The following is a 27,039-nucleotide window of genomic DNA, read 5'->3' as shown; positions in this document are numbered from 1 at the left end:
TTGAATTCATGCCCCCATGTAAGTAATCTGAGCAGGGGGAAAAATCCCATCAATATTGAGCTTGCTCAAACCATTCAAGGTCTTATACACCTCAATTAGATCACCTTCCAGGTGTCTAGTCTCCAGACAATGCAATTTGCAGAACTTGAGCCTTTCTTGATAAAAGCAATAGTTTGTTGCACTCACCAATTTTGTTGCTCTTCTCTGTACACATTCCAGCAGTTCTATATCTTTCCTAAAATGAGGCTGTTATTTGTTATTTGGTTTTTAGGAGCATTAGCAACTAAGGCCATATTGCTCCGGGATATGCGGTGGTCATTCCCTAACCTTTCCGCATCCTCCGTATTTGGTGGTGACGGGCTCGAACCCCGGTCTAATCAAGAAGCGTGTGCTAAGCACTGCTGCTCCTTCCCACCTGGTTACGGAGGTGCCCCTAAAATGAGGCCTCCAGACCTGTACGCTGTACTCGAGGTGTGGCCTGACCATTGCCTTATACAAGAAGATAATCACCTTCTTATAATTGCTAGCAAAATTCCTGTATATCATTGACAAGACCCCCATTTGCAGTGCTCAGAAAATATATCTGACTGCAAAATTATCCCCAGGTCTTTTTCACTCTGGGTTTACTGCTACTCATATGCAGAACTTTGCATTTGTCAATATTAAACTTCATTTGCTATCCTCAGTCCATATGCTCAACTTTTCTAGCAAAGTAATCTGCGTTCCCCTGCCCAACCTCCTTTGTGACTTGATTACATACCAGCTTATATCTACCATATGCTTCTGTGTCACCTGATAATTTATATGCATCCCATGCATTTTTCTTCTCTGCCACAAGTCTCATTAGTTCATCTGACATCCATTTATGCCTAAACCTTGAAAAATATTTCTTAGTTGAGACAAAAAGCCTAGTAGCTTCCAAGATTACTTCCTTGAATGCATCCCATTTAGAATTTGCGTTAGTCACATCATCAGTTGGTCCCACTGTATAGACTTTAAAAACTGCCTCAGACCATAGTAGTCACCTTTACAAAAGTAAAAACCCTTCCCTTTACCCCTGATGGTAGTTACATCTTTGAGTAAATCTCACATCAGCACACTGTGTTCACTGTCACATAGTGGTTCCTTTATCTGCAGATTCTTAATGCATGAAGAATCACTACTGATAATCAGATCAAGAATATTACTCCCTCTGGTTGCCTCTCGAACATGCTGCTGTAGAAAACAAATAGCCAATAAATCTACAAAAGTCTTGTTAGTGTGGGAGTGACCAACCCAGAAGATCCAGTCAATATCTGGGAAGTTAAAATCCCCCATTATGAGACAATCTGATTTACTGGCCCACTCTATTTCTCTGTACAGTTTTTCATTATACTCATCAGAGTCATTAGGCCTATAACACACTGCTACACTCAATTTCGCTTTCCCATTGTTTATGTCCCACCAAACTGACTCAACACTGCACTGTCCACCCATGTCAACTAGATGCACTTCCCTAGATTTGATGTGTTTCTTAACTAACTGCATAACCCCTCCAATCCTGACTATCCTTCCTGTACACACTGTACTCCCCAAATTCCAATTCTGCATTCCTTATATCTGTGTGACACCATGTCTCTGATATCCCAACAATATCTGCCTTTGATGTTTTGACTGGCACCTCAAATTCATCAAATTTATTTGTTAAACTCCAAGCATTGTTGTACACGCAAGGATATATGCACCTGTTTTTACTCTTAGTTACGCTAACACAGCCCATGTATTGACTTGTTCTGCATTTGTATCATTAAGCAAATATAGCATGAGGAGGATGCCATGGTAGATGAAATCAGCTAGGCAGTTTAACAGAGCGGCAAAAGATAGAGAGCAGTGTATAATACTGAAACTTATAATAAGTACAAGTTATCTGCAATAGTACAATGTATAGAAGTAGTTTTTAAAGTATATGAATATAAAGAAGAAAAGAGAGAATGAGACTGGATCCTTGTGTAATGGGTATAGGAAATTCTTTGATAACCCAGCTGATGTGAATTAATAATTTGATAGTTTTTCAAAATGAATGCATGCCGTTTGAAACAACACACTGCTCTAGCCACTTATTCATTTAACTGTTTTGGAAGACAACCAAATTAGTTTGATAATTTTCATTCACTTGTGCTCATTGCTTGTTACGTGAATCAGTGCGCGCACACACGCACACACACACACACACACACACACACACACACACACACACACACACACACACACACACACACACACACACACACACACACACACACACACACACACACACACACACCCCAGAGTTTTTTCTCACCCAATTACAGTGTATTTGTTTTATCAGTTCACTCATTCACTCACAGAATCATTCATTTACATATATTTACTTGTCATTTCCCTCAGGCAGGTTGAATCTCTTGAACACTCAATGATTAAGTTAAATTTGTTACTTACTGACCACTCTTACTCACGCACTCTGCAGAATGATGACATATTTCAAAGTGACACAATTCAAGTCACTGACTGCAGCTGCTTTTCTGTAATGACTTGATTGAAAATGGTATGAGAGAAAGAGTTTTATTGTTATAAACTGAATTAAATTCTAAAAACAAATTCTTACAGGTTTTCTTACACTATTCTTACAGGTTTCAGTAATTTTGAAAATATAAACTGTTATTTTTCAGCTAATAATGAAACTGAGAAATAAATCAATTGTATTAGAACAAGAGAATAAACTAGATTTGATCAAAAAGCTCCAAGACTATTTTTCAAAAAAAAAAAAAACAAACATTTTTACAAGCCTCCCACATAGCAGTTTACCCCTCTCGAATCATATTTAAGTGTCTCAATTACCTTGAAACTACTGGAAGATTTTCCAGAAAACAACTACTGGAAATTTTCCAGAAAACAGCAGTTGAATGAATAAATAAAGATGAAAAGTTGGTTCTGTGAGTTTGAAGTTGGACAGTAAATGGAGGTTGGCTGGTGGCGGCACGTGTTCGGACTGTTTTGAAAGAGAGAGCGGGAACTATAGAAGCCAATTCAGAAGAACAGTGCCCATGGAAGTATCTGAAGAAAAGGCATGCAGCAGAAACAGTACATCATCAGCGAGTGCAGAGACTCTGTTAGAGAGGAGTCATTAGGTAACCTAACTGCCCTCTTCTCAATGGAATCTAGAAGCCTGAGAGAGGTCCCAGATGTGGGAACAATATTCCATGGTAGGGCGGGTTTGCAATTTGTACAGAGTGAACAGCTCTTTGGAAGAAAAGTAACGCCGAGAGCGAAAAAGAAAACCAAGTTTTTAGATGCAGATGAAGCAATATTTGTTATTTGCTTGTGCCAAGAGAGATTACAAGTCAGGGTAATCCCCAAAAGAGATATATCATTTTGCCTAGAAATTGGAGTGTCACCAAAGATAAGCATAACAGCAGAAGAATCCTTTTTGCGAGATATAAGACAAGACTGAGTTTTAGGACTGAAATCAACTAAGTTGTCTTTGCCCCACTGGAGAATTACCTGGAGATTGGCATTTAAGGAATTGGTAGCGAATATTTGAGAAGTTGAATCTGATTGAGCACGGCAAGATTTCTCAAAATGGAAAGTGGAATGCAATATGCTATGATCGGCAAAACTATGGATAGGATTTCCAGTCAATGGAAGAAGGTCATTAATATACAAGAGGAAAAGAGTGCCGGAAAGAACTGAACCTTGGGGGACACCAGCATTAGTGGAGAAGTTAGAAGACAGAGAGCCATCTACCATCACCTGCAGTGAGCAATCAGAGAGAAAACTGGATAACCAATTACAAAAACCAGTTGACAAACCATAAGATGGAAGTTTGTTTAGAAAGACTTTTATGCCAAACACAATTGAAAGCCTTTGAGATGTCTAGAGCAACTGCTTGTGTTTCACCCAACTTTTCCATTAAATTTGTCCACAAATTTGTAACATAAGCCAGAATGTCACCAGTGGATTGACACTGACGGAATCCATACTGGCAATCATTGATCAGACGGAAGGTTTCTAGGTAGTTTAAGAGTTCGCGTTTAATTGATTTTTCCATTACTTTAGAAAGAGTAGAAGTAATTGCAATGGGACAAATAATTGGATGGGAGGGATTTGTCACCCTTTTTAGGAACTGGCTGGATATGAGCTAATTTCCAAGCAGAAGGAAAAACACCTTTGGAATAAGAGAGTGAAAAAAGTGAAAGTGAACAAATTGGAGCAGTATGGCATTAAGGGCAAGTTGCTATAATGGATAAAAGGATGGTTGAGTGGGAGAAGGCATAGAGTGGTTATCAATGGACACTGCACTTCATGGACTAATGTTATTAGTGGAGTCACCAGGGTTCCTTTTTTTTTTTTTTTACTTTTATTTATTTTTTAAATATTATTTTTCATTTTTAAATCCCCCTCCTTTGTAACTGTTCAGAAATGAGCATATGTTTGTATGAATCTTTTTCTTTGTTTCCAGGTCCTGAATCAATCTTGAAAGTACAGCCCACATGTTGCAAAACATCCTGTATATATACACACATATGCTGTAAACTTTTTTACAGGTGGTAATAAAATATTACTTGTTATCCATGAGGGCTGCTCTGAAACTAATACCTCCAACTCCAAATTTTTTTCTCATTCATGTGTTGCATGAGTGGGAAAAAACATAAATGCAAAATATTATTATTATTAACCATACAGTGAAAGGAAGCCTGAGGCTTCCTTTCACTATAGGGCTAATAATAATAATTTTTCTTTTTTTTTTTTTTGGCTGAAAAAAAAAAAAAAAAAAAAAAAATTCCCGCATTACTCTGAAAGAGGGAGAGAGAGAAGTACAAGGGAATCACCAAGAAAGAGAAGAATGATGATATCCAGCTGAGGACCCTGGGTTTGCCAAGCTCATACTCACCCATCTGGTGATTATGGGCTTGGCAAACCCAGGGTCCTGATCTGGATATCATCATTCTTCTCTTTCTTGGTGATTCCCTTCTTATATATATATATATATAATGCTGTCAGGTGAAAAGTTAAATGTGACATAGCCGAGTGATCAGGAGCGTGAGTGCAGTAGCATGTGCTCTTTGAGTGGACTGAGGTTCGAGCCAGTGACTGCTGCATATGATTAATGTTTATTAGCATTACCATTAGTAGAGGCATACGATGCAAGAAAGCAACTCTATGCAACATCAGCCAAAAAAAACCCCCTCCCGTTTCACCCATCCATTCTTTCCAATTGCCTGTCCAGCTCAGCCTTAAATTTATTTAGGCTATCAACTTCCACAACAAAAGATGGAAATCTGTTCCACCAATCAACCACCTGCTGTCCAAAGGCAAATTTCTGCATATCTATTCTACAATTTGAATCTATGCCCCCCCCTTAGGTTCCTAATCTGAGCAAGAGAAGGAATCCATCACCATTCAGCTTGCTCAACCCATTCAAGGCCTTATACACTTCATTCAGATCATCTGGCAGGTGCCTACTCTCCAGGCACTGCAATTTGCAGAACTAAAAGCCTTTCTTGGTAAGACTACCCCTTTGTTCCCCTCACCAATCTTGTTGCCCTTCGTTGTACTCGTTTTAGCAACTCTACATCCTTCCTAAATGGCGCATTATAGCCTTAGTCGCTAATGTGCCAATAAAACCCAAGCAACAACAACAACATCCTTCCTAAAATGAGACCTCCAGACCTGTACACTGTACTCCAGGTGTAGCTTCACCATTGCCTTGTACAACGGGATAATCACCTCCCAGTCCCTGCTAGCAAAATTTCTATATATCATTGACAAGACTCCATGACCTGCTCTGGCAGACCATCTGAACTGCTCAGCAAACTTCATATTTCACTGCACAATTACCCCCAGGTCTTTTTCATTTTCCACTTCCCTGAGTGTAGTACCACACAGTTGGTATGTTTCTCTTGGGTAATTGCTACCCATATGCAGTACTTGGCATTTGTCAATGTTAAACTTCAGTTGCCACTTCTCAGCCCATTTGCCCAACTTATCTAGATCCAGTTGGAGTTGCATACTGTCTTTGCTATCATTAGCAACCTGCCAACCTTTGTATCATCTGCAAACTTGGACATTATTCCTGATATACTTTCATCAATATCATTGATGAATACACAAAAAAAAAACAATGGGCCTAGCACCGAACCCTGGAGAACTCCACTAATAACATTAGTCCACTGATTACCGCTCTCCATCATCTCCCACTCAAGCATCCCTTTATCCATTGTAGCAACTTACCCTTAATGCCATATCTCTCCAATTTGTACAGCAGTCTTCCATGTGCAACAGTATCAAAAGCTTTCCTGAAATCTAAGTATATGATATCAAAATTATTTTTTTCATACAGTTCCTTTATGACAACATCATAGTATCCAATTAAATTGGTCTGACAAGACCTCTCTTTAACAAACCCATGCTGTGTCTTGTCTAGATGATCCTGCAATGCTTCTTTAACCAGTGACTTCATTATTTTCCCCAGAACACAAGTTAAACTAACAGGTCTATAGTTACTTTTGTCACCTTTTGAACCTCCTTTGTGAATTGGTGATACATTTGCCCACCTCCAGTCCATGGGGACTTCCCCTGTGTCCAAGGAAGCTCTTGTAATTATGGCTAATGGCTTGCTTACTTCCTTTGCTGCCTCCTTTAATATAATTGGACAGATCCCGTCCACCACAGGTGCCTTCCTTATGTTTAACTTGAACAATTTCTCCTCCACTTTGCTCTCAGTTATTACAAAATCTGTTAGAATTTGATAAACTTCTGGCACTCCCCTCATTGAAAAACTCTTCTTGTGTGAATGTAGATGCATAATACTCATTCAGTTTATCAGCTACCTGAGCATGATAATCAACAGTCAACCTATCTGTTAAGTAGTCCAATCCGATTCATCCATTTCCTTGTAGAGTTTACATAAGTAAAGAACTCTTTGCTGTTTTTCTTTGCATCCTTTGCCAAAGATTTCTCGTAATCTGAATTAACAATGAAATTTAATAAGATTAATAAATATTTTTGATTAATTGATAATACTATACTAAGCTAACAGATTCCTAATACAGTGTTTCGTATTACGTTATCTTGTTTTACGTTATACCTTATGCTATCAGTTCAAGATATATATGTTATGCTATTTCTTATCGATTACAATATGGTGGCTAGTTAAACAATATTGGCACCAACACTGGGAGTCATAACTTCCAAAAATCACTAGTTAAATTCAAAATTAGAAGCTAACGAATGCTAGTAAACCTATTTAATATCTTTGTAAAACACAATGTAGTACGTTAATTAATGAAGAATATGGTAAAACTATCAAAAATACTTATCCCTTCACAGCAGCCAAAAATCCACCGACTGTTCTTGCTCTGGTCGTGGAATCATTATATTAATGATTCATCATAAACTCTTCTGACCTGCTGGTTTTGCCGGAGTATAAACATTGATGTGAATGGTGTTACTGAGTTTTTGAATCCATTTGGCAAGTTTAAGCATCTTCACACTGCAGTAATGCTGGAAAATGAACTGGACTCAAAGTAGCAGTCTATGAATGCATAAGAGAACTTATGCAAATGTAGAAAACCTTTTAATACATCTAGAACAATTCTGGTCAATCTGGGATACACAGAACTGTTCGTAAGGTGGGTTCCACAAATGCTAATGCCAAATCACAAGAGGCAGAGAATGCAGCCATGCATCAACCTTTTCCAGCAGTATGAGACTGGGTGATCATTTTCAAAACAGAATTTTCAATGAACACCACTATGAACTGGACTCAAAGTAGCAGTCTATGAAGTACAAACACAAGGATTCGTGGAAACCATCCACTGAAAAAATTATGTTCCATTTTTTTTGTGACAATAGATTTTTTTTGTGACAATCCTTGTGGATTTCCTGGATAGGGGATACATGATAGCATTAGCATTAGCAGAGGCATATGATGATGCAAGAAAGCAAACTTATGCAGCATCAGCCAAAAAAAAACTCCCATTTCACCCCTCCGTTTATTCCAAATACCTGCCCAGCTCAGACTTAAATTTATTTAGGCTATCAATTTCCACAACAAGGGATGGAAGTCTGTTCCACCAACCAATTACCCGCTGGCTAAACGCAAACTTCCGCACATCTATCCTACATCTGTCTTTCCTCAATTTGAATTTATGCTCTTTCAGGTGATTATTCTGAGCAAGAGGAAGAATCCCATCAGCATTGAGCTCGCTCAAACCATACAAGGCTTTATACACCTCAATTAGATCACCTCGCAGGTGTCTAGGCTCCAGACACTGCAATTTGCAAAACTTAAGCCTTTCTTCATAAGAGCAACCCTTCGTTCCATTCACTAACCTTGTTGCCCTTCTCTCATTCCAAAAGCTCTACATCTTTCTTAAAATGAGGCCACCAGACCTGTATACAGTACTCAAGGTGTAGCCTGACCATTGCCTTATACAAGGGGATAATCATCTCCTTATCCCTACTAGAAAAATTCCTGTATATCATTGACAAGCCACCATGAACTACTCTTGCAGACTGTTTGCACTGCTTAGAAAACTTCATATCTGCCTGCACAATTACCCCCAGGTACTTTCGTTCTCTACCACTGTCAGTGTAGTACAACAGAGTTGAGTTACTCTGGGGTTACTGTTTCCCATATGTAGTACTTTACATTTGTCAACGTTAAACTTCATTTGCCAACTCTCAGCCCATCTGCTCAACGTTTCTAGATCATGTTGCAGCAGTGTACTGTCAGTAGTGTCCTTAACAACCCTGCCAACCATTGTATCATCTGCAAACTTGGACATTAAGCTTGATATACAATCATCAATATCATTTATAAATACAAAAAACAACAATGGACCAACACTGAACACAAAACAACACTGAATACACAAAACAACAATGGGCCTAGCACCCTGAGGGACTCCACTAATAACATTAGTCCACGATGAGCAGTGTCCATTGATTACCACTCTTTATCTTCTCCCCCTCAACCATTCCTTTATCCACAGCGGCAATTTGCCTCCAATGCCATACTGCTCCAATTTGTGCAGCAGTCTTCCATGTACAACAGTATCAAAAAAGCCTTCCTAAGATCCAAATATATAATATCAAAGTTATTCCCTGCATAACATTTCTAGATCATGTCGCAGCAGTGTACTGTCAGTAGTGTCCTTAACAACCCTGCCAACCATTGTATCATCTGTGACCACATCATAGTATCCAATTATATTGGTTAAGCAAGACTTTCCCTTAACAAAACCATGCTGTGTTCGAGCAATAACTGAAGTCTTGTCTAGATGATTCTGCAGTGCTTCTTTAACTAGTGCCTTCATTAATTTTCCTGGAACAGAAGTTAAACTAACAGGTCTATAATTACTTGTGTCGCCCTTTCATCCTCCTTTGTGAATTGGGGTCACATTTTCACATCTCTAGTCCATGGGTACTTCCCCCAAGTCCAAAGAAGCTCTCATAATTATGGCTAAGGGTTTGCTTACTTCCTTTGCTGCCTCCTTTAATATAACTGGATAGATTCCCATCCACACCGGGTGCCTTTTTTATGTTTATCTTCAACAATTTCTCCTCCACTTTCCTTTCAGTTATAACAAAATCTCTAGCTCACTGCCAGAGTTTACTTCACCTCTGGCAGTGAGGTGAAGTAAACTCTGGCAGTCTACATTCACACATAAGTCCTCATGTGTGAATGTAGTTCCTCGTATAGCACGATAGTTGTGTTCCTAGAAACTCTCGTGCAATATAAACAACAGGCCCTATGGGAAAAGTGGGGTTAGGTGCCGACCACCCAAGACTGAACACACATTTGGAACCAAAACATTACAAAACACAATAAATAATCCGGTAATTTTCATCTTTATAAAATACGTAAGTATTTTACAACGATTAAAATACGTAATAAAAAATAATATAATATATTTTTTATTATTTATTATATTATAATAAAGTATTTTTAGTATTTTTTAATACTAAAAAGTATTTTTTACGAATAAAATACGTATTTTATTCGTAAAAATTTATTATATTAAATAAAATAGTCGTAATAAAATTATAATACGTAAGTCGTAATAAAATGCTTACGTATTTTATTACGACTATTACGTAATAAAATATTGCTAATGCTTTTGCTTCTATCGTAAGCAAACTTGTTTTTTGTTTGATTTTCTATCCAAACAGATAGAAAATCGAAAAACAGATAGAAAAGACAGCCGTTCCATCTCTTCCAATTCTTGTGTCTTAATCTAATGGATTTTAATTACACTTTGAGTTGTTCCCGCTATGAAAGTTGTTTTTATTTTCTCCGCATTCTTTGGAATTCTCGGCGTTGCCTCATTTAGGTCTGCAGCACGTGCAATATCACGGTCTTTCATTTCGCCCAAAGCGTTTCACAATTTCATATTTTTTTTCTCTATTGACAGAGGCGGACTGGCCATAAGCCTCACCGGGGAAAAACCGGTGGGCCGGAGGCGTGATTTTGGCCATAAACCGTAGTATGAGGCCACTATAAATTTTCCCGGCTAAGAATTTTTAACCCAGTCCGCCTGTGTTTATCGATATTGTTTTCTTTTTCTCTCTGAATCTGCAGTGTCTTCGCCAGGACGCTTCCTTTTCACACCTTTTAAGTATTTTACTCATTTTTAAAGCACAATTACAAAACGAGGAGGCACGCTTAATACACATAAACAAAGCTGCGCGCGTGTAGCAACTGAATAAACAACACCGTAAAGGCCGAGATACACTATTAACACCCCACATTTTACTAAAGCACATTTCTGGGGGTTACTACCATAAAACAATAAAAACAATTTCTAGTTTCGTTTCTGCTAGTGGAATCTGTTATAAACTGGTCGTAAACTCGATCTAATTGCAATTGCAAATTATCGATAGCTGGAATTGTGTGGGTTTTTACGTTATTATGGTGAAATGTGTTTCCCCTTCACTGATATAAAACACAAATAAATTTTCAGAATCGTCTTCATTCCTATCGTGTTGCGTTCGACTGCCATTTCTTGTAAACACAAAGGCGAATCGTGCAGAAGCGAATTCGGTTCGTGTTATATAAGATAACGTTCCCCTATTTATAAATCGTGTATGATCGAATTCGTGTAATGTAAACACGTGTTCCTACTCAGGTGGCTAACATTTAGTTTGTTAGCCACCTGAGTAGGATCATCAACAGTTGAACCATCAATATCTAGTAGACCAATCTGATTCATCCCTTTTCTTCTAGAATTTACATAGGTAAAGAACTCTTTTCTGTTTTTCTTTGCATCCTTTGCCAAGGATTTCTCATAATCTGTCTTTGCCTGCCTAATCTCCTTTGTGACTTGGTTACAGACCACCTTATATCTATCACAGGCTTCCATGTCATCCATTAATTTATATGTATCCCATGCATTTTTCTTCTCTGCCATATGTCTCATTAGTTCATCTGACATCCATTTAGGCCTAAACTTTGAACAATATTTCTTAGTTGGTATGTAAAGCCTAGTAGCATCCAAGATAAATTCTTTGAATGCTTTCCATTTTGAATTTGCTGTTGGTAACATCATCAGTTGGTCCCACCATATAGAATTTAAATACTGTCTCAGACCACCGTAGTCGCCTTTGCAAAAGCAAAAACCCTTCCCTTTACCCCTGATGGTAGTTACCTCTTTAAGTAAATCCCACTTCAGCACACTGTGATCACTGCTGCCTGGTGGTTCCTTTAGCTGCAGATTCTTAATGCATGAAGAATCACTACTGATAATCAGATCAAGAGTATTACTCCCTCTAGTTGCCTCCAGGACATGTTGATGTAGAAAACAGTCATCCAATAAATCCACAAAAGCCTTGCTAGTGTGTGAGTTACCCACCCACAAATTCCAGTCTGGGAAATTAAAATCCCTCATTATAAGACTCTCTGATTTACTGGCCCCCTCTATTTCCCTGTACAGTTTCTTATTATACTCATCAGAATCATTAGGCCTATAGCACACTGCTACTCTCAATTTTGATGTCCCAATGTTTTTGTCACACCAAACTGACTCGAGACTGCACTGTCCAGCGATGTCGACTGGCTTCACTTCCTTGGATTTTATGTGTTTCTTAACTAATAGCATAACCACTCTTACCTTCATATCCTGTCTATCCTTTCTGTACACATTGTACTCCCCAAATTCGAGTTCTGCATTCCTTATATCTGTGTGACACCACGCCTCTAATATCCCAACAATATCTGCCTTTGATGTTTTGAGCAATACCTCAAATTGATCAAATTTATTCGACAAACTCATAGCATTGGTGTACACGCAAGTATACATGCACCTGTTCCTATTCTTAGCTACCCTGTGTTTACTTGTAAACACTACCCATGTGTTTACTTGTACCGCAATGACTCCCAGCAGTCTCTGAAATACCTGCATCTTGTTTTCCAGGCTGCTGCTCATTCCTATAGAAGCAGTGCAAGAATCACTTTCACCTCTGCCGGTGGCTATTGTTAATCTGTTAGTCCTTGTATCTCCCTCAAGCTAGCAGTTTTCTGACCCACCTAACACTGCCTTGATAGCATCAGCACATATTCATGCACGCTTTCTATTTAAATGTATCCCATCCCTGTAGAAGCAATCTCTCCTGTTAACAAATACAGACCAGGCTGAAAAAAATTCTACCCCTTGAGCCTTGCACAATCTTTCCAGGGCCGAATTGATCGACAAGGCTCTCATCATATACTCCCTCCTATTGTGTCTGGGCAGAATTGCAGACACTTTCAAATTCAACCCTAATTCACGGCTTTTTTTCAACAGTGACCTTTACTTGTTAAGTAATTCTGCCGGTCTCCTACTCTTAATATCATTAGTGCCAACGTGTATAACAATATCACCTTTTGTGCCCTTAAAAGATGATATCTGCTGTACAACGTCATCAACCTTTGCCCCTGGCAGACATACCCTGGTCCAGTTACACCTATCCTTTTTACATACCATGTTCCCCGTTTCCCTGACAACAGAGTGACTAACAACTACTAGTTCCTGTGGGACCAGCGCATTCTGCCTTGGGGGTTGCTGCTGTGTTGCGTGATGATGACGTGGAAACTCTGGTATTGATGTGGGCAGCTGAGAGCTTGATGGGCCCCTCAATTTAGATGCTTCGATGGCATCAACCCTGTCCTTCAAGCTCCCATATAGGCCCATAACAATGCTGAGTTGTTGCCTGATTTCCTCACACTCCTTACATTGCACATACACAAAGACATCTCCCTTGGCAATATCATGTCCCGTACCTGAATGCTCCATAAACATCAAGCAAGCAGTGCATTTTAAAAGGCTGTGATTCGGAGGGTAACTGTTCCCCTTAGTTCTCCCCTGAGCCACAGCACTCCCATTAGATTGAGCCTTTTGCTTTGCTGCTCTCGTCTGAGTCATGATTTTGATTTAATTTCAATAAAGAATTATAACCCTAACATGATTATAACATGATCAATTCTGTTTGCTATGGGGAGACACCAAAACTAGCATGTAAAGGAAATGGAATAAAAAATATTCTGAGTTTACAAACCAAATAAAAAAAAGTAGAACGAATAGTAAGAAACTGCTTTTTTCAAATCTGCTTACAAAACTCCACTATTCATTTGTGCAAACCTGTATGTCAAATACCCATCCTTATTATATACAAGAAATTATTACTTAGCTGTTAATTTTAAATTTTAGGTAAAGGAGGATGGTGAATTCTAACAAAACAAACAGAATGCAGGATCTAAAATGCACAACTGATGACAGTGTGCACATGCATCTGTGTGTGATAGTGCACGCACACATGCACAGTTTCAAAATTACGTGCAAAAAACTCCAGGGTCAAAAAAAACCAAAAAAAAAAAACCAAAGAGTTATATAAACATATCTGATTCTTATATGGAGCTTTAGCTGTTTGAATTTTAAACAAGTTAGGTCATGTGAGTGGTTTTTACATTCCAGGTGCATTTAATTTTTATTTCTTAAATTAACTGAAATTTTCTTTTTCTAATTAATAGAATCGAAAATAAAATAACTAATTATCTTGTTACCAATCAATTGATAATTAATTAACGAATAATATATAAAAATAAATAAAAATAATTAATAATATTTTGGAGTCTAGACCATGTCCCAGAAGTTTTAGCACAAACTTTTGAAATGTCTTCTGTATATATTTATAGCAATGGCAAAAAAATTCTGAATTTATATGAATAAACAATAATGAATTTTCAAAATTAAAATGTCAAAATCTGAGTATGTACTGGTAAACAGAGAAGTTCATTTAGGTAGTCTCTCAGTCGGTGGCATTTACTGCCTAATTTCTGCCAATTTATTGACACAATTAAGTTATTAACTTTATGAAATATATTATTTTATTCTTTCTGGCTATTGGTTAAAATTTTGAAAACAAAAATGCTTGAAAGTGAGAAACCCAGGCAGAACAAAATGACTGAGAAATTACCAACTAAATCACTTTGATAACGTTTCATTAAAAAACAAAAAAGAATCATGTTGCTATAATTTGCTAAACAATAGTTACATACCACCCAGTCTCTCAAGCCATATATCCTAAATACAGAAATAAAAATCAATCATGTAGAAAATCTAGCAACGAGTCAGTGGAGCAGGCCACTGATGTATTATCCATGCACTTCTGTTCAGATCTTTCCACTTAAGTTCATGTAACTTATCACAGCATTAAAAAGAGAATGGAAAGCTAGAATAATGAAATTTCATTGGAGGAGGTAAAACAAAAAAAAAATATCGGCAAACTACTTTGCCATTAAGCACTTATTTATCTGAAGTATTATGTCACTCAACCACTTAAGCTTATAATGTCATTGTCTGTTATGCCCATGTTCCAATCAGTTTATTGTCTATTACTCCCACATGTCATTAAATCACTGGATTTCACAGTCTTCTGTGCAATCCAGTGATTGAATGACTTCTGTGCAATTCAATTCACTATTATGATATGCAATGTTAATATTATTCAGATAAACTGTGAACTTATAACTTACCAAGCTCAATCACGTTTGGTTTGCCAAAGTACTTTTCTTCATTTCTTAAAATGGCCATTCAAATATTCCCATTCAGTAGCTACTTATATTGGCTGCTGAACATATTATTCAACAGCAATTTTTATATGTGGTATTATAGTTTTTTATTTTTATTTTTTTTTATTCCTTTATGTGTGATATTAAGCTGTTGTTAAAAAACTTCCGAGCAGTATGACTTTCTACTTTCAATCAGAGTTATTTTACAAGTGAATGTTGAGAGTAATGCTGTAAAATTTTAACCAAAGGCAGAGGAGAAGATCCAGTTATTAACTTTTGTTACTCTTTGCAAGATATCCCTTTGCCCAATTTTAAAAAAATTTCCAAGATATAAGTGCTTTCTAATTTCCATGAGTTCTTTTACAAGAGAAAGTCATGAGAAAGTTATATCACCCACTTGCCAGTGGGTGATATAACTAAATTATAAATTAAACTATACAAGAACACTTAAGTCTTAATTGTCTATACAGATGTATAGACAATTAAGTGAGTCAATAAAATGAGTGAATTCGAACAGATGACATATTAGGGCTGAGAGTACAGGAACTAGTAACAGGAAGTGATCACAGGGTTCTACGGTGGACAATGGGGGGAGGGAGAGGGGGAGAGAGAGAGAGAGAGCAGTAGTTAACAGCAAAAGAATGGGTTATAATTTTGGGAAAGGAAATTATGACGGCTTAAGGTGCTAAATGGTCTCTATTAATTGGGGAAATACCTCACAGAAAGCAAATACAATTGAATTATAGTATAACTTGAAAACATTAATCGCAGAAGTCCTGAATGCTTATGTATTATTAAAAAAAATACTTCATGAGGAGGATTACAAGTTGGATGAATAATGAAGTTGCCAGATTACTTGAGCAGAAAAAGATGGCATGGAAAAGTTACAGAGCAATAAAAAGTACTGAAGTTCAATGTAGTTAGGGAAGGATGCTACGTGGTTGTTTTCCATTAAGGTTAATATTATATTAATACCATGTGAAATTAATAATATAGTTTATTAGGCTGTTCACCTACATTACATTAAAATGATGTTTCAGATACCTTACCGATACCCATCATCAGACCATGCTGTTGGGAAAACAGAAAATAGAAAAGGTTAGAAATTTGGAATCTTTTAAAATATTACAGTTAAAAATAAAGCAAATAGTAAGGATTTAATTTCCTTATATTTACCTTCAATTTCCGGTTTAATGGAAAACAGCAATTCAAAACGTAATCGTAGTTTGCAAATTGTAATTATAATTTTGGTTATTATAATTGTAATTGTAAAAATTTGGTAATTATTAATTTCATGTAGTATAACAGTGGTATTAATAACCTTAATGAAGTACTGAAGCCTACAACAGCTACAAATTGATCTGTAATAGGGCCATAGAAAATGTTAGGCTGGCAAAGGCAGATTATGAGAAATCGCTGGCAAAGAGAGCATAGAGTGGAGATAAGGAATTTTTCATATATACAAATGCCAAGAAGAGAAGAAAGAGAAGGACAAACCTAAAATGGCTTCTAGTTATGCTAAATGACAATCAAAAATAACCTAGTAAGAGACAGAAAAACCAGTAAAAAGTGCCACCTATCTGAAGTACAGTAAAATTACAGTAATTTTATTAGAGTATTTCAATCTTAAAACTTATGCGCAATCTTATGCTCTTAGTTAAGAAGTACATAAAAATCTAAGGAAATGCATCCAGTTAACATGTTGGCCAATGGAAAGTGGAGTCAGTTTGGTTTGACATGAGCACTGGGAAAACAAAAATGAGAGTAGGAGTGTACTATAAGTCTAATAACTGTGATGAGTATAATGAGCAACTGTACAGACATGTAGAGTGGACCAGTAAATCAGAATGTCTTATAACAGGAAGCAATTCATTAGTTAATTTCATCTTAAGATTTTAAACTTTCCAGATATGGAAAGTTTAAAATCTTTCCATATCTGGAAAATTAACTTGTGGGCTCACAAGTTAATTTTCCTGTAGTTAAGATGTTTGTGGATTTATCAGATGATTCTTTTCTACACAAGCATGTTAGAGGGGCAACAAGAGAAAGCAATACTAATGATCTCATATCAACAGTGTTTCTTCATGTATTAAGAATCTTTAGATAAAACAACCACTGGGTGGCAATGATCACAGTGTACTGATGTGGGATTTACATAAAGATGTAACTATTATCAAAGGGAAGGGCTTTTGCTTTTATGAAGGTGACTACAATGGTCTCAGACAGTTTTTAAATTCTATGCAGTGGGATCACTGCATAGAATTTATCAACAGCAAACTCTAAATGGGAAGCATTCAAAAAAGTAATCATAGACGCTACTAGGCTTTTTATACCTACAAAGAGATACTGTTCATGATTTATGCCTAAATCAATGTCATATGGACATGAGACACATGACAAAGAAGAAAATTGCATGGGGGTGCACATAAATTATCAGGAGATACAGAAGACCACAGACAGATATAAACTAAGTCTGCAATCATGTCACAAATGTGGTTAGGCAAGCTAAAGTAGATTACAAAAAGTCTCTGGCAAAGAATGAAATTAAAAGCAGAAAAGACTTCTTTACTTATATAAATACTAGAAGGGAATGATCCTGCTCAGATTGTTGATAAACTGAATAGGTAATTTGCATCTACATTCACACAGGAAACAATTTTTAGTGATGGGGATGACAGAATTTTATCAAATTCTAACACAGAGCTATGATTTTGTGTTAACTGAGAGGAAAGTGGAAGTTGTTGTTTGTTTGTTATTTGTTTTTTAGGAGCATCAGCAACTAAGGCCATATTGCTCCGGGATATGCGGTGGTCATTCCCTGACCTTTCCGCATCCTCCGTATTTAGTGGTGACGGGCTCGAACCCCGGTCTAATCAAGAAGTGTGTGCTACGCACTGTTGCTCCTTCCCGCCTGGCTACGGAGGCACCTCGGAAAGTGGAAGAGAAACTGATGAAGTTAAATGAACAAGTTAGTAATGTACACAGTGTGTTACATTTCAGGCACTTTTGATTTTTTTTTTTTTCTTAAATTAAATGATTTTTTTTTTAAATTTTTATTTTTTGTGTTTAATAGATGCGAAAGGTAAATGCAGTTATCTCCAATTAATTACTAAGATTACAACTTTATAAAACACAAAAAAGAAATGGTTTAGAATACCTTATTTTAATGTAACTTACCTTCTGTTTATTTGATTAGAGTAAAAATTAGAAGAATTATGAATGCTAAAATTATTTAAAATGAAATTCCTGAGGAAAGTGTACTTTTCTCAGTGTTTGTTATAGAGACTTGCTCCATGCTAAAAATATACTGTAGAACCAAGAGTTTGGATGGCCAACTTTCAAATGTCATCTTCAGTGTTGGTTTGTAACTGAGATGCGTGTTGGAAATTCAATATTATTCAAGTTCCATATTTGTGAGAAGGTTGTAGGTAGTTTAACAGTAAGGCCCAAAAACTATTATTTCTGAACCATTCAATTGCTAATGCTTCTTAAATAGTCAATTTATAACTAGAAGGTATTTAACAAATGTATTTTAAGAAGGTATTTTAACAGAATCAATCTGAGGTTTGTGAAAAGATGATTGGGCATGTTGATAAGCTCAGTTCTGTGGTATTGCATGCGTAAAATGGCTTGATAACAGGCTCTACTATTAGATATGTCAGAGGTACCATATTTAATTGTTACTGTGGTGCTCCCTATGTAATATGTGTTACAGTCTTGTTGGCAAAAAATTAAATACACTATGTTGTTAGTGTGTATGACTGCTGTACTTGAAGGTATCTTTCTGATTATTACAATATGTGCTAATTTAATTATAAGATGAGAAAACTAAGGTGAATTGGTATTGAAAAAAAACTTTTAATTTGTATGATTAATTGACAATGATAAAAGACAAAATTTTTGTATAGGTGACTGGTTTTGTTATTGTTGGGAAAAATTCTTCAATCTATTTTCTACCATATGTATGGTCACTTGAATTAATCTATGAGGATATTTCCTTTTTGAGAAAGCATTGGTTTAGATACTGTAATTTTTGTTTGTAAGTCATTTTAGTTATGGCAATATTTAATTGCATTGTAAAGGTGTGTATGTAAAACTGATTTTTTAGCCCTTTTTTGAGTAATGCGAATAAAAATGTAAAAATTTTCTACTATATGTCTTTTCTTTATAAATGCAAATTTTATTAATTGATCATTATACTTAAAATTTTTTTAAGTTTAAGAAGTTTATAATATTATCATGTTGAAGTTCGAGTGTATATCTTAGTCTATGGTGAATTGAATTAAATTTTTAGAAAAGATTATCAACAGGTTTTTGTTTTTTGCTTGTTAGAAACTATAAGGAATAGTTGGCATAATGAATGAACAACTTAACTATAGAAGGAAGGGGTTAAGAATATAATCTCCTATAGATATCAGATATATTTCTACTAGTGGGGATGAAATTAATAGTCACATCGGAAGTCTGTATATCTATAAATGTCTGAATTAAATTTGAGTTTGAATGAGGAATGATGTAAGAGTAACAATATTATTTATGGAGAGAGCCATATGTTTCTTTAGATTAGTATCATATATTAGCCATTCTTCAAGTTTGGATATTGCATAATCCACCTCAATCTTTCCGATCAGACCTCATACATCAATAAATATTATTTCTGAGTTTTTTAATCATGCAATGGAGTGTTCTAAATTAAGGCTGCACGTTCCAATTACTTCATCAGACACAAGATAAAAAGTTATCTTATATATTAAGTTTGTTGGCATTATACTTGCTGAATGTACTAAAGAACAGTACTAGAAGTTACATATACAGGGTGATTCACTACCAGTGCGACAAACTTGCAGGAGGTGTAGGGGGCACAAAGACGAATCGGAATCACATAGCATTGCAGGGTCCGAAATGCCTTCGTCATGCGGTAGAGGACGTTGAACAGGAGGTCGCGTGAACAGCGATCCCGCTGGAAGTCAGCATTTGCGAACCGGTTCCCGAGGCAGTAGGATGGACGAGTATTCAAACGTTGAACTGGCCAACATGAACCTCACGTATGGAGCTGCGGACTGTAACGGGCACGCTGCTCTGCCCTTGTACCAGGAACGTTTCCCGCACAGGCGTGCTCCTCATCATACGGTTTTCGCACGTGTGCACAGAAGGTTACGTGAGACTGGTTGTTTCATGAGAGGTACCATGAATCAAGAGTGAAAGACGAGGACGCCAGACAATGAGGAGAATGTCCTACATCTTGCAGAAGGCAATCCGAGTACGAGTACTCGAGCGATAGGCCAACGATTGGGTATTTCCCAATCCACTGTATGGAGGATACTGTCAACAAACCAAATGAGTTCATACTATCTGCAACGCGTCCAATCATTGGAGCCTGCGGATTATCCACTCCGGAGGACTTTTGCTACTTGGTTTCTTCAACAGAAACGGGTCGCAAATGCTGACTTCTAGCAGGATCGCTGTTCACCCGACCTCCCGTTCAACGTCCTCTACCGCATGACAAAGGCATTTCGGACCCTGCAATGTTATGTGATTCCAATTCGTCTTTGTGCCCCCTACACCTCCAGCAAGTTTGTCGCACTGGTAGTGAATCACCCTGTATATAAAAAGGAAAAAGGGGAAAAGCACATAACGTACATCAAGAAATTCAATGGTCTTTTTAGCTTCTTCATCCGAAATTGCATTTTGCTTCAGAAAACACTGGTAGTCATGGCAGGTGAAGCCCTCATGAATGGCTTCACAGTTGCAACAATTGATATGTTGGCATACAGGGCATCTAAATATACTGGCATTTTCTTCCACTATGCACCATCCAGGACAATCAGGTGATTTGCAATGAAAACTTTTTTCTGCTAAGCTTTCAGCCATTTTCATACTGCGTTGCAAATGCTGCTCATAAAAATGTGGCAATACTAACTGAAACGAAAAACAAAAAAGGAACGTCCTAAAATTTATATTAAAATATGTTTTATAAATATTTTATTTCTTAGACAATTTTTTATATTAAATATAAATCTGCAGAAGTCAAATAAGATATTAACAGCACAAGAAAAAATTCAAACTTTTAGAGTTGAATGTCATAAATACAAACATATACATGGCAGCAAATTATTATAGCAGTGACAACACTAGGACCAAAGTTTTCTTTGTTATTTCTGAAAAAAATTTCGGCTTTTTGAATTGTATTTGTGGTATACCACTGCTGGACACTTTACTGATGTACTGCAGTAATTGTTAATTGTAATTTTTTATTTCATTTAGATAAAAATTGAATTTAAAAATATTTAAGTATCAGTATTAGTAATGGTCATACGTTGGAAGGAAGCCTAAGGCTTATGCTGCACCAGCCAAAAGAAAAGAAAAAGAATAAAATAAAATAATAATAATAAAAAAATTTAAATAAAATAAATAATAAACGAAAAGGAAATACACAATCTATGCATTTCCCTCTTCCTGTAGGTAACCATCCAGCTGACCTCTGAATTTCCCCAAACTGTCAGCTTGTACTACCCATGTAGGTAACTTATTCCAGTAATTTATAACTCACTGGCTAAAATAAAACTTCCTGCAATCCAATCTAAAGAATTTATGCTCCCTAGTTCTAGAATCATTTACAACCATGAAAATTTTGTCTCCATTCATTTTATTTTTGCCTCTCAGAGCCTTAACACCTCAGTCAAGTCTCCTCTAGGGTGCCTAGTTTCCAAGCTGTGTAACCCACATATTTGAAGTCTTTCGTCATATGGATGCCCTTTTGCCGATCTCACCTGGCAAGTTATCCATCTTTGGACCCTTTCAAAAAAGCTCAATGTCTTTTTTTTTTTTTTTTTTTTTTTTACACTGTTATTTCTGATAACAGAACTTTTATTAATTCTGCTAATAATAATAAAAAAAACCCAAACATTGTACACATAATGTACAATGTTTGGTTTTTTCTCAAGCATTGAACCATTGAGGCTAATTATGCGAGCATCACTCGACTCTGGGGAGATTCCCTTGGATTGGAAAAGTGAAAATGTATCTCCCATACATAAGGGTGGCTCTAAAAGTGAAGTTGGAAATTATCGATCTGTCAGTCTTACTTCAGTAGTAGGGAAAATCATGGAGGCAATGATCAAGGGTGGAATTCAGGATCATTTGGATCGAATTGAAATTCTCAAGGATACTCAGCATGGTTTTGTAAAGGGAAAATCATGTTTAACAAATCTGGTTCGCTATTTCGAAAGGGTCACTCACGAGCTGGATTTAGGGAATAATTTCGGCATTGTTTATTTAGATTTCAGCAAAGCTTTTGACTCAGTCCCACATGAGCGGTTGCTTTATAAGCTGGAACAGGTTGGAATCACTGGGAAAATCCTTAGATGGATAGAAGGATGGCTTCAGGGCAGGAGGCAGAGGGTTGGGATAAATGGCTATTCCTCAGATTGGGTTGATGTAAGAAGTGGGGTTCCCCAAGGATCAGTATTAGGACCACTGTTGTTTTTAATTTTCATAAACGACATTGATGAAGGGATAGAGGGCATGATGTCTAAATTTGCAGATGATGTTAAAATTGGTAGAGTAGTTAATGATCACTGTCAAGCTGAGCTTCTTCAGAGAGACCTAGATAGACTTCAGGAATGGTCAGAAAAATGGCAGCTGTGCTTTAATCCAACAAAGTGTAAGGTATTACACCCGGGAAACAGTAATCCCAAAAAAACTTAATCACTTGGTGGAGTTCAACTAAACCCAGTACTGGAGAAAAGGGACTTGGGTGTTACGATACGGTCAGACATGAAATTTTCTGAGCATTGTAAACAGGTTGCAAGGAAGGCCCATGGTGTCCTATCGATGATCTATCGAACTTTTGCAAGTAGAGATAGGGACGTGATAATCCCATTATATAAGGCTTATGTTAGACGACACTTGGAATACTGTGTTCAAGTATGGAGACCGCAGGCCGGCCGGACTAGCCAGGTGGGTAAAGTGCCTGCCTGGCAACCCCAAGGTCGCGGGTTTGAATCCCGCCTCGGGCTTGGATCAAAGTACTGCAAAAACTTTGGGAGGTGCACTATGGCCACAGAAGCCGATGCGCCAACAACTACCAAAAAAAAAAAGTGTTCAAGTATGGAGACCGCACTTAAAGAAAGACATTGAGCTTCTTGAAAGGGTGCAAAGAAGGGTAACTTGCCTAGTGAAATCGGAAAAAGGGCGTTCTTATGAAGAAAGACTTCGAATATGTGGGTTGCAGAGTTTGGAAACTAGACACCTTAGAGGAGATTTGATTGAGGTGTTTAAGGCTCTGAGAGGCATCAGTAAAATGAATGAGGACAAAATTTTCAAGATTATAAATGATGCTAGAACTAGGGGACATAAATTCAAGTTACGGGGGGAAATGTTTAGATTGGACTGCAGGAAGTTTTATTTTAGCCAGCGAGTTATAAATTACTGGAATAAGTTGCCTTCGTGGGTGGTAGAGGCCAACAGTTTGGGGAAATTCAAAGGTCATCTGGATAGTACTTTCGGGTAAGGGAAGCGCATAGGATGATAGGTTTAATTTCCTTTTATTTTATTTTTTTTTATTAATTATTATTATTTAGTTATTTTATTTAATTTTTTTTTGTTTTTATCATTGTTTTGTTCGGATTTTTTTTTTTTTTTTTTTGGCTGGTGCAGCATAAGCCATAGGCTTTCTTGCACCATGCGGCCGTTACTAATACTAATACTAATAAAATTGAAACATAAAACTATCAGGCAGTTCCATTTGCAAGTTAGCATTTGTAGAAGGATAAGAGAAATTTACCTCAATATGATACGTAGATCACTTCCATATGATACTTTCCAGAAATTAAAACAAAAGATTAATGCAAAATGATTACAGTAAAAAATCAATTGAACACAATTCAAAAATTAACTAAAATTCAAAAAACAATTTAAAAAATTAACTAAAATTCAAAAAACTATTTAAAAATTTAATTAAACAAACAATTAAAGTTAAATGTAAATTTGAAAAAATTGAGGAAGGAAAATCGTTTTTTCAAATTTATGTTTAATTTTAATTGTTTTTTAATTTGTTTTTTGAATTTTGGTTAATTTTTGAATTGTGTTCAATTGATTTTTTACTATAATCATTTTGCATGAATCTTTTATTCATTTTAATTTCTGGAGAGTATCATACGGAAGTGTTCTACGTATCATATTGAGGTAAATTTTCTTATCCTTCTACAAATATTGATATTAATGTAGAATGAATTGAGCACCATAGTTCTGTTATATTCTATCAAATTTACAAGTGAACAAAATTTTTAGGTATGCAAAAATTTAAAATTACATATGTGTATGTATTAACATTTAATTAAATAAATAAATAATAATAATTGAAACGAGAAGCCATGTTAGGTAACAATTAAACTCAAAAATTTAGGGGGAAACCTCATGCTATAAGAGCTTAAAAGCATTTTTCTCAAGTAGGGCATAGCTTCATCTGTACATAGCAATCAGAAACTTAGGTTTGATACCGATTGCATATTGTGGAGACATTTTGCCACGAGATGCTTTGGGTATTGCACTACTCTAAATTGCTCCAGTGGAAAAGTATACTGCTATTTATTTAAAGAGTATGTCACTACCCACACCTGGGTTTCAATCCATTACATGCAGGAACAAAACACACATTTCAACCTGCTAGGCTCCCAAAAGTAATACAGCAGCTTATAAAAAAAGGGGGGGGGGAAAGAATAATAGCAGAGATAGTGATATTAATCATTGAAAAGGGAGGTATACTCACAATAACATCATCCCTTAATCTGAACTTAATTCATGGCTGAGGGTTCCACTACCCAGGTTTTTAAGATCTCATCAGTGAGTAGATGGGCATATAATGTTTTTCTGTTGCAGGACTGTCCCACAAGCATAGAAACCAACAAATTTTTGTGACATCTCCCTGTAGACCAGTGAGTAATCTGATTAGATAAGATCATCACAGACATTCCAAGCAAATTCATGGCATTTTATTCTACTCAACCAACACCTTGGACATATTTTCATATTTTCCTTTCATGCCAACAAGCATGAATTGGAGGAACAGAAAGGAATGCATTTCCATTGTGCAGAAACTGCTTTTAAACTTAATTCTGAGGCACCAGTAAATATATGTCATTCATTAGGGTTATGTTCAATGTCCAGTTCATGCACTAATATCATTACCATAAAATGTAATGTGTTTCATAGAAAAGTATTTTGAAAACACTGCAATGTTCTTAATATACTGTAATTTTAGTCCCTGCTTCAGTAACATTCACTGTTGTGAACTAGAACCATGTTAGTGAAGCTATCTCACTATCAACAGTGAATGCTCTCTAGCTATGTTACTCTTGCTCTTCAGATAAGTTTAAGTCACGAACTACATCAACCAATTTCTGGTTGGTAGTCCAACTCTATTTTGCCTTGATCACCAATCTTGCAACCAAGGTACAAAAGTATGTATGTTTAATAATAGTGAAGCTATTTCACATTGAGTTTTTGTCAGAAATCATTTACACATTAGCAGAAATTGTCAGGGTGATTTAGATGCTTCCTTTACTTCTGCTTACACATTTTAACAATACAATGCAAAGCAAATCCCAGAAGAAACAAATAATATGCAATAGATATGGGGATAAACTGTACACATACACTACATGTGTCTTTCCATTACTGAGAGAGAGAGAGAGACAGAGAGAGAGAGAGAGAGAGAGAGAGAGAGAGAGAGAGAGAGAGAGAGAGAGATAGAGAGAGAGAGAGATAGATGGGAGGCAGGAGGACAGAGTGGAACATATTAACCTAATCGGCAAAGGTAAAGAAAGCCAACACACGAACGATGAAAAATGTCGGATAACTTAAGCGGAAAATTAGTTTCCCGATACAGCACTCTAGCGCTGCTCACTCGGTAAACAGACGATAGGTGTTATCAGTCTGGAGCAGAAGTTGAGAATGATATACTGATTGACAGATAGGCATGGCAAACGATGTTGCTGATTGGTGCATGAGAACAACACACGATAACATCGGTTTAGTATCACTTTAGTAGCACTCAGAAGCACTAATGGTCACTTGCCCTAATCGCACATGCCCTAATGAACTTTTTCCATAATGGTGGAAAAAGGTCAGGTTACCTCCACTTGAATCCCATGGGAGCTTGAACCCCTCCTGAAATGGAGGGGGTAACCTAACCTTTTTTCTTTAGAATCATGGGTGAACTAGTGCATAAATTGTTTATTAACAAAATATTAATTTTTTATTAATGTACTTTTATTTTTAAAGACACTGGTGCAGATACATGCGTATCATAACGTCAATCAACACCTCAATAGCTATTCACTATATATATATATATATATATATATAAAGAATCTTTCTTTCTTTCCTATTATTTCCTAACGTTTAAGGTTAGGTCATGAAATATAAGGAAACCTTTTCTATTATTTCCTAACCTACCATTTAAGGTCAGGTTACGAAATATAACAAAAGATAAAGAAACCTTATCCTTTTTTTTCTAACCAAAACGAAATCAACAATACAGTAAAAACACTCACGAACTACACAAATCTGCTTTTAATAATGAGGAAAAAACATAACGAAACTTTTATTAATTTAGTTTTCATCAAAAAATCAACTGTTTTATTTTCCTTACAAATTTCTTCCATCTTTAAAAAATTCATTGCTCGTCACAAAAATATTATGCACCGTTCTTTACTCATAAATACACATTATATTGCCAACCAATAACTACACAGTAGCTTGTCGTCTGTTGCACCCACCACCAATCATTTCATCGTTTGCCACACCTACCTGTCAATCAATATATCCATTTCGATTTCGGCTGCAGACCGATAACACCTACCGTCTGTTTACCGAGCAAGCATCACTAGAGTCTGGTGTCGGGAAACTAATTTTCCGCTTAAAGTTATCCGACGTTTCTCGTCGTTCTCATGTTGGCTTTCTTTACTTTA

General features: G+C 36.4%; 1 protein-coding gene across 3 annotated transcripts in view; it reads right to left on the bottom strand.

The window, feature by feature from the left end:
- LOC150079043 (ranBP-type and C3HC4-type zinc finger-containing protein 1-like) overlaps nucleotides 1–27,039 on the bottom strand; it is a 328,766-nt gene that overhangs the window by 25,619 nt on the left and 276,108 nt on the right. For all 3 annotated transcript variants that reach the window (XM_090382645.1, XM_090382646.1, XM_090382647.1), the window contains one exon: nucleotides 20,708–20,986. In XM_090382645.1, the coding sequence (XP_090238771.1) occupies nucleotides 20,708–20,986 (279 nt within the window). The remainder of the gene's footprint in view (nucleotides 1–20,707; nucleotides 20,987–27,039) is intronic.

Source organism: Mastigoproctus giganteus, chromosome 10, assembly GCF_048544385.1.
Source record: "Mastigoproctus giganteus isolate SK-2022 chromosome 10, ASM4854438v1, whole genome shotgun sequence".
Classification (NCBI taxonomy): Eukaryota; Metazoa; Arthropoda; class Arachnida; order Uropygi; family Thelyphonidae; genus Mastigoproctus; species Mastigoproctus giganteus.
Note: the sequence above shows the minus strand (reverse complement) of the source record. Positions and strands in the feature narration are given on the sequence as shown.